The 9,608-nt window shown below is 28.0% G+C and overlaps 1 protein-coding gene across 1 annotated transcript; it reads left to right on the top strand.

Moving 5' to 3' along the window:
* The first annotated feature begins 5,640 nt into the window (after nt 1–5,640).
* Nucleotides 5,641–9,243, top strand: BX663DRAFT_475305 (armadillo-type protein). Its single transcript, XM_051524238.1, has 13 exons — nt 5,641–5,756; nt 5,824–5,874; nt 5,954–6,099; nt 6,169–6,269; nt 6,337–6,649; nt 6,748–6,897; nt 6,979–7,032; nt 7,104–7,514; nt 7,570–8,298; nt 8,368–8,471; nt 8,548–8,687; nt 8,755–8,966; nt 9,044–9,243. The coding sequence occupies exons 1-13, from the start codon at nt 5,717–5,719 to the stop codon at nt 9,173–9,175; spliced, it is 2,583 nt and encodes an 860-aa protein (XP_051381462.1). The 5' UTR covers nt 5,641–5,716; the 3' UTR covers nt 9,176–9,243.
* Nucleotides 9,244–9,608: the final 365 nt, after the last annotated feature.

Below are 9,608 nucleotides of genomic sequence, written 5' to 3'. Positions count from 1 at the left end.
TAAAGTTACAGTTAAAAATAAAAATTAAATAAAATAAATATTGTTTTTTTTTCTCCTTTCTTGGGCGGTCTTTGAAGTTAGATTAGCATCGTTCTTTTGATGGATATGCAATTCTCAAAAACTTCTAAATAAAATTGCAGTTTTGGTATTATAATGGTGTCCATTAAAACGGCATATATCATTAAGATATCTGCTCCTGGTTGTTGCAAAAGAAGTCTGTTTAGGTGTTTATTATTTATATACTATTTATATTCGTTGTGAAGCAACAAAAGATGAAAGTGCACAGAGCACGCGTCAAAACGATTTTTTTTTTTTTTGAAATAATTTTAAATGCAGAATATAAACATAAATTCATCTACAGAGGTATATGCCTTTGAGTACATCTTCTAGTTCTCTATCCATTATTCTAACTGTGTAAGCTGCTACTGATGATATTCTTGTCCTTTAGCTCATCTATGCCTCAATCAAAAATGATATTGTCATTGTTACCCACAATAAAGTATTTGTCATCTACTAAAAAAACAATCAAATCTCCCGAGTCAACATTTATACAAATGTAATAATATAAGAGTTGCCTCTTCCAGATCTAGTGGGCAGTTTTGATAATATTCACTGCTTCCTCTTCAAGCTATCCCTTGAAAAAAATGATCTAACATTATCTTCTATTGTACCTTATCATACAGCATTAAAAGCTATAGATTGCCAGATTTGTAATATGTTATAAAAAGATACTACAAAATAGCTTTTCAGATGAGCTTTGTTCCGTTTAATTTATTTTATCGGAAAAAAAATTAGCAATAGTGGATAGCTCATGATTTAAAAATGATGTTTATTATGAGTTGTCGTATTTACAAATAATAATAAAATAAACATATACAAAAACAAAGTTAAAAATTAAACTAAATGTTCATACACAGCACAGTTGTTTACAAATTGGACAAATAAAGCATTAATAAGGCAACCATACAAAATGTATAAATAACAGAATAATTTCCTTTTTCCTCAGTTAGTTTTTGACTAATGTAATAAAAAATAAAAAGTATTAACAAATCTCACGTATTTTACCTCTAGTTTATTTTTATTATTTCAAGTAGTGATGATAACGTATATTACATAGCTTACTGTATAAATAGAGTAGTCTTGTGCTAAAAGCCCTACACTATTTAAATACTGTAGTCACATTTATAAAAAGGAAAAATAAAACTTTAATTAAATACTTTATAATTAGACTGTTTCTTATTATTATACAAGTAAATACTTGAATATACTGTCCTAAAAGGCTGCTAATTATCTGATTTAGTTCAAGATATATTTGATTTATGTATATGAATATATAAATATCTTAATTTTACTGTTGTTAATAATCTAAAAGTTTAAATGTTTGAAATACCTTAAATCCTAAACTAACTAACCCTAAAAAAATAGTTTTACTTTTATACTACCTTTAACCTAACTAGATAGGCATTTAATCCAATAAGTTTTATTTTTTAGGCTCCTCATTGATAATCTTGAGGGACTATTATTCAGGTTCTAACCCTAAACTTCTTTCTGATTATAGGCCGAGCTCGTATGTCGACACCATCATTTTCTAGCTGCCCATACGCCCCATCAGTGAATATAGCTGCACTCTAAACTAATGTTTCAATGAATTGCTAGTTAGTTAAAGAAGTTTAAATTCTGCTCTTACCATCTAATCATGTATTGCACTCAATAGCAATTATTTAAATGTCTTTACATATATAGCGTTGTCTTTAGGTAATGTTCGTTGTTGAAAATCCACTATTGTTGTTTATCTTGAATAACTCTTCCCCCTAGGAAGTCTAATATTATTCAGCTGTATCTGTATAATCCTTTACAGAATAGATAACCTATTTCATGATACGCTCTTACCCTCACCCATTGATCTTAATACTCGACCGGTGAAATGACAGTCTTCGTATTAGCATTAGTATTTTTATCGATTTATGTATTTTTATTTTATTTATTTATTTATTTGCATGCTTTAAAAATTATTTTACATCTTCTTAGGCCAAGAAGATGAAGTTGCTTCAGTAGGAGACAGCATATAGAAAACAAACTTTTTGGTACAAGAAAGAATAACTCATATAAAATATAATGGGCACTGTATGAAATTCTATTAACGGAGATTTATATTTATTTAATGCAGAAAAAATTTAATTATAATAATATGAATGTAGAACGTAGATCATAAGTAGTGATAATCTTGTTAGGCTTTTAAACATATTGTATTTATGTTTACTAAATGAATAGAAATCATATAAAAGAAAAATATTCAATATCTAGACGACCATTTATTTTCTAATTAATAATACATTACATTAATAGTATTGAGCATAAGTTGTAGCCTAAGAATTTTAGAACACTGCTTCATATTAATTGGATCTGTATCTGTAGCTGAAAGCTGTTCTTATATAAATATTTATATTAATTCTTTTGCGAAGCTTTCAATATTTCACAAATTTTAGTAGAGAATCTACTTTTAGGGGTACTTTTTTCCCTATTGATTTCGCAGTTTAAATATTAAAAAAAAAAGAGAGAGAGAGAAACATTTATACTGGATCATCTTGTAAAAACACAATATCTTCCAGAGTATAGGTTTGATAACTTTTGCTCTCTTAATAGTTACTCATGGATCGCTTTGTATACGCAGAAGAAAATATATTATTTTGCATTTCTTAGTCGTGAATTTGTTCTTTTTATATGCTATCTTTTACATTTATATGTTATTTTTTTCCTCCTTTTTATTATATTTATAGAAGTTACAGCGGTATCAAGTACAGCTTATAGTAGAAATAGTGAGACACCATATTATGATATAATTTTCTTGTATGCTAATCTTTGGTGTCCCCCTTTTTTCTGTTAGAGTTTGGATAATTAATTTCAACGTTTTCTCCTTTTTATTCCTCCTCCCTTTTTTTTTTTCTTTCAACTCATAGTGTGGAATAAATATATACACATACTCTTCTTCCAGATAAAAATATTGTAGTTCGCATTATAGCATGCTTTTTATATATGTTTTTTTTTTTTTTTTTTTTTTTTTTTTTTTTTTTTTTGAGAAATAATATGTGTTAAATTACATTGTTCTGGACAAAGGTTTATTTTTTTTGGGGAAACACAAAAATGATCAACAAAAAAAAAAAAAAAAAAAAAAAAGTGGATGATCAGTTCAAAAGCTATTCTGAAAATGGTAAAAATTATAACTTGTAATTAAATAAATAAATGAAAGTTTATTTTATTTCTCCCTTTTGTAAAGTATATTTGAAGTTACTTTATTATATAAAAAGTGTCGTGCTCTTTTTCATAGTTAAAAATAATATTATAGCATGTTATACATTCTCTAATAGTCATATTCCCTCATTTGATAAAACGTTATTTACATGCTTAAATAAACATGTACAAGTTTCAAGTATGTATGCTTCTCCTTTGTTTATATCTGCATGAGGCTTTTCTTCTTTTTCTTCTCATTCTTCTCATTCATTTCGCCTCCTTTTATTCTAGATTCCCCTTTGTAAAAAATAAAAAGAAAAAAAAAAGAATCCATTATAAAAATATACAATTTTTTAATATAATAATTCTTATCAAAGTGTGGAATAAGTAAATAAAATTGTATTATTATTATTGTTATTTTCTCCTTAAAAACAATCGGACTTCCTTCCTCCGAAAGTAGTACAGTACATTGTACAAAAATAAATAAATTATGCATGTGATTCAATGCAATATGAATAACTTGCCTAAATTTACACTATCTCCTTTTAATTAGTATATCCAAGCAAATTCAAATTAATATAAATAGGGGCCTTTTTCTACAATCAAATTTTCTTTTTCTCTTTCATTATTCACACACAAACCCTTCTCTCTTCTTATAATCTACTCTACTCTACTTTTTTATTATCAAAATTTCTGGTGATCTTTGGTGAAAAATATTTAAAAGTTAAGGAACCCTTAAGAGATTTGTGCTGCTGAAGTATGCAAGTTGTATTAAAGATCTGGGGTGAGGACTCGTCCAATGGCAGAAGAAAAGAAGAAAGATGTCAAGACTCCCTTGCGTTTGGAAGACCATGACACAGCCCCCTAGGCCATACTTCAGCAGCAGAGTTTAAATATTCAGCAAGCTCATGAGGTTATTTTTTTTATATAGATACATATAGGACTCATTTTTCTCTGATATTACTTGGTTATGGTGGTGGTGAATAAACAAACCAGCAATAGGTAAATAAACATAATATAAATTATATCTAACATTAAAATTAACTAATACTAATTTTATACTAAAGAATAAAATATAGGTAAGTAAATCTACTAGCCTCAACAGGAGGAAGGTTACTCTTCTGTAATTTTTAATAAATAATAAATTATTTAATTGTCACATATAATATCGTCTTTTTTTTTATTATTATGTTGAATATCATGAGCAATAAATCATAAGCCTTTAATTTCTTATAAATAATAATAATAATACAATCTCAGCATAAGCCTATATTATATTAAAGTATAAGAATGTAAAAGAAAGCAAGCTATTGAGAATGATAATAATATAAATATCAATATAATTAAGCTTAATAAAAAAAAACGCGTTTATAATACGCTTTATAGCATAGAATTAATTATACTAAAATAATTTTCAAGTTTTCAAAATTTGAGCATTTCTATTAAACATCATTATTACGATTATTGACAAAAGATTCCAAAGTAGAAATAAACATTTGGCTTTATATGTGCAAACATCTACTATATTATCTATGTATACATTCTTCTAAAATAATACATGGAATGTATATTCGTATATTTATTTATGTATCTAGAAGGAAGCTTTAGAAAATGTATACAGACTCTATATGCTATATGTAAATTAAATAATGGATATTAGCAAAGGAATTTATAACTAAATTTAACAAGCTAATATATACACGTAATCTAACAGTTCTTAAGAACTTTATTATCTCTTCAGATTAGTAATTTGAGGTATGATGTGCAAAGGTGTGAAATGAGTAAGCTACAAATTAAAATGAACTTCATTGACCCATCTTACTTGAAAGAAAATAAATGTGTTGAATATTCTAAATACAGTTGATAAACCTTATTAAATCAAGTATTCTGAATTGATAGGAATCCATTTTATGGGTTCACTCTTATATTTTACTATTGAACAGGCTGATCAATATTATTGATGTATCCAGGCACCACCAATCCCACCATTGCTTGTTTATGTAATATAGTGTATCATATACGGCTTTACTAAAGTAAACATATCAAACTATTTATTAATAAGAAGACTTTTTAGTCGATATTTTGTACTGCTAGATATTGTAAAATCATTATTTTATAAATATCAGGGCAATTTTTTTTAACTCATTAATAGTGGTACATTGAATCAATAAACCTCTTCAAAGAATAATCCATCTACTAGTAACTCTCAACAGAGTATCTTAATACTTTATCCTTTTCAAATTTTAATACTAGGAAAAATGGGTATATACAATTTCTTGATATCTCGTACTTTTGGTTACAAATAGCCTTATGTACTGTTTTTTTTTATATAAATGCTTTTGTCTGATTCTTTAGTCGTATTAAATAATAACCCCGCTAGACTTGTGACGTGATATTCTTTTCTCCTTTAGTTTTTTTTTTTTTCAATAGAAATAAGCGCGTTGTCATATTTAATTTTGACTCTGAAAGCAATCAGCTAAATTCGATAATGAGCTACGAAAATAGAGGATACAGATCCCATCACGAAGGTACTTTATCTTTTGCTTTTATATAGCTGCGTTACTCATATTTTTTCTAAAAAAATAATAATAATAGGTGGGGGTAATCGTTATAAAGGTAGTGGAGGTGGCCCTTCCCGTTACAGAGGTAAAGAAGAATTGCATAGTAAATGAACATGCAGTTATTTAACTGTTTTATTATTATTATTATTATTTCAAAAATACAGATAATAGAAGAAGTAATTACGGTGGCAATTACCAGCGTCGTCCTTACGATCGTCCTCCTCCTCCTCCTCCTCAAGAAAATAGAGAAGATGAACTCGAAGATATAGAGATTCGTTTAAAAGGTTTGATTATTAAGATCGGTGATAAGGTAAATAATTTAACACATGTTTTTCTTTTAAAAGAATAATAGTAATCAATTTTCTTCATGCATTAATAGATTACACCTGATTTACAAATCAATTTGACAAAAATGAAAAATATTCTGGACAATGACTATTCGAAATATCCAACAACTGTTCAAGATACTTTAACAGCATGGTATATACATATATATATTATAAAAAGTATGCAGAAAGCATCAGTACACTTATTTTATTATAAATAGCATCACAGAACTTCCTTCAAAAGCTCCAGTTTATGGTACTTTATTAGGCTTGTTGAATATTTCAAGTCATGATATTGTCGCCAAATTGATGGCAGAATTCAACAAAACTTTAGAAGAAGCCATCTCGGGATCAAACTGGTTTAAGGTCAAGCAGTTTTTGAGATTTTATGGAGAACTTGTCAATTCAAATGTCATTTTACCTACTATGTATTGTGGTCTTCTTAATGATTTATTAACTGTCTTGGATCAGCCTAATCAACCTCGTCGACGTTTAGATTGTATCGTTTATATTATCTTGACAACTCTTCCTTGGGTAAACAAGAAAGTTTTTTTTTTTTTTTTTTTTTTTTTTTTTTTTTTTTTTTTTTTTTTTTTTACAAATGTGGTTAACATTATCTGCTGTATTATTAGTGTGCAGGCGAAATTAGTGAACGTAATTTTTCTGAATTGGATCAAATCTTGAAAAAAATTGAAATTTATATGCAGCGTAGAGGAAACATCCCTACTTTGAACATTTTGAAACAATACAATGGAACTAAGCTTGATCCTAAGCAAGACGATGTAAATATATATATATATATATATATATGTATATGTATATGTTTGTTATAAGCTTATAACTTTTACCTTTGTTTATGTTAGCGATTATCTCACATTTGGGCACTTATTCAAGAATTAAAGGAAAAGTCTTGGGACGTAAGTATTTATCTATCGGTTTTATTTGATTATTCAAAAAAAAAATTAATTACAAATTTATCATACATAAGCTTCCACTTCTTCCTAAACCTCATCGTTGGTTTGATAAAGAATTTACTTCAGCTCTTCAACATGATTTGCCTCGATTTATTGTACCAGCTCATACTGATAATGTTGTTTATATTGCCCCTATCTCACCCATGAAACTTTTAGTAGATGAAGAGGGGAATTCATTACCTAATATTCCAGATCATAACAGTATTGAATATTTTATTTTACAAGATATTATCTTTGATATTCTGCATCTTTATGAAGTCAATCGTAAAGACTGTGCTCGTTATCTTTTAGCTATTTCTACAAGCTTTGATTCTAACTTTTTCAAGTTGCCACTCCCATCTCCACCTTCTAATGATAGTAAAGCAGAATTTATGGATGAAGACGATGAGCCTGGAAAATGGAATTTATCAAATATTTTAGTCGAGGTAAGTACTCCTTTTAAGATAAACATAAACAAAAGTGAGCTTACATCTGTATTAGGCTATATTTTCTCATTTGTTAGCTCTTCCTAAATCACCTGTTCGTCAAGTATTCTATTCATGTGTTTTCATTGAACTCTGTCGAGCTGAGACTTCCACATTCCCTAAAGCTTTGGGTAGCAGTGTTAAAACACTTTTTAATCGCTTAGCAGATATGGATACAGAATGCGTTTCTCGTCTCTGGAATTGGTTCTCTCATCATTTAAGTAATTTTGGGTTCCAATGGGATTGGAAAGCCTGGATGGATGTATTATCATTAGATCCTAATCATCCTCAAGTATGCTTTATTCGTGAAACTTTAGAAAAGGAAATTCGTCTCAGTTATTATGACCGTATCAAATCTGTTATCCCTGAAGAATTTCATAGTTTAGTTCCTTCCGTAGCACCTGCACCTAACTTTGCATATAGCGATGAAAAGGATCCTTTATATGCTCAAGCTAAAGCTATTATTGATGCACTTCGATCTAAAAAAACAGTAGAAGAAATTCAAACTATGCTTGAAAAATATAAGAATGTAATGAAATCAGATGGTCTTGATGAACAACAACAGAATCAATCAGTTCGACACATATTTGTTCAGTGTTTATTATTAGTAGGTTCCAAGAGTTTCTCTCATATCTTGAATGTGGTTGAAAGATACTTGGATATTTTAAGATTACTGAACTCTACACCTGAAAGTCGTCTTCATACAATCCAAATTGTGGCATCATTTTGGAAAAATAACACACAGGTAAAAGAGAGAGAAAGATAAATAAAACTAACCATGTCAACGCGTATTTAATTTTATTGTTGTTTATAGTTTTTAGGTATTCTTCTAGATAAATTATTAAACTATCGTGTTATTGATCCTACATCAGTCATTACTTGGATATTTGAAGAAGATCAGTTACAATTCTCTGGAAGGTATATATATGCATATGAGGAAAGATAGAAGTATAAATTCAATACTAATTCACTAATACAATATACATATATATAGAGCTTTTATTTGGGAGATTTTAAAGAACACATTAAGTAAAGTTAATTCTCGTGTTGTACAAGTTCGAGCCAAATTAGAGAACTTCCAAGAACTTCATAATGCAAATAAGCTTAAACGTGCTGAATCAGAGAATAATGAATGTAAGATAAATCTGATAAATAATAGATAAATAAATAGAGTTAATTTAATCTTTTGAAATATTTGTAGTGGCAGAAGCAGAAGAACAACAGGAGCTTGATTCACTACGTATCGTTGAGAATTCTCTTTCAACTGTTATGAGAGAACAGAAGGAAGTCTTTATGACTGTCTGTCAAAAGTTTTCTCAAACTCTTGAACATCTTATAAATACAACAATTGATCCCGAATCAAACTGGACTTATAAATGGATAATAGGTTGGTTTAAAGAAATCCTTCGTATGGTAAGTTTTTTTTTTTCTTTTTTTAAAAAAAGTGGATTGAATAATTTGAACAATAACTTGATTTTTTTTTTATGTAGAACTTTAAAGAGTGCGGTAACTTTATGGCAACACTTGAAGCATTGGTGTTTACTCCCGATCTGGATAAACGTATTAATGATGTATTTAATCAAGTTAAGGTTCTTAAACAAGAATATGATGCTTTAGTGTAAAGAAGATATAATTTCTATATATTATAAATTAGTGCCTTAAATAAATAAATATTATTTCTTTTTTTTTGATATTGTTTATTTTTTTTTCAGCCAGTTCGGATGAACATCATGTTACATGAAAAAAAAAAAATTAATTCGTCATGTCTGTACTATGCTGTCAAAAAAAATGACCGCTTTAGTACGGATCTCGGTAAAAAATTTTCCGATCCTTTCTCCTTCTCTATAGTATTATATACACATAGAACTTCTTTATGGCTATTCAGTACTTTTTATTTAATGATAATTATATATGAATATACTTTGTAGTTTTGACTCGTATCCTAAATGTTATTTTATATACATATTTAATATATTGAGGGTAGTACAACTATTTTATTCTTTGTTATTTTTTGACTTGGAATGATGTTTTTGATTTTATCCGATCAAATCTACA

Source organism: Cokeromyces recurvatus (genome assembly GCF_025118155.1).
Source record: "Cokeromyces recurvatus strain NRRL 2243 chromosome Unknown BX663scaffold_18, whole genome shotgun sequence".
NCBI classification, from domain to species: Eukaryota; Fungi; Mucoromycota; class Mucoromycetes; order Mucorales; family Mucoraceae; genus Cokeromyces; species Cokeromyces recurvatus.
This window is presented reverse-complemented; position numbering and strand designations above follow the sequence as displayed.

Excerpts from the sequence above, each read along its gene's own strand:
- BX663DRAFT_475305 (XM_051524238.1), top strand. The coding sequence starts at position 5,717 with ATGAGCTACGAAAATAGAGGATACAGATCCCATCACGAAG. Across the intron at positions 6,270-6,336 it reads CAAGATACTTTAACAGCATG|CATCACAGAACTTCCTTCAA; the intron begins GTATATACATAT and ends TATTATAAATAG. Across the intron at positions 8,472-8,547 it reads CAGTTACAATTCTCTGGAAG|AGCTTTTATTTGGGAGATTT; the intron begins GTATATATATGC and ends ACATATATATAG.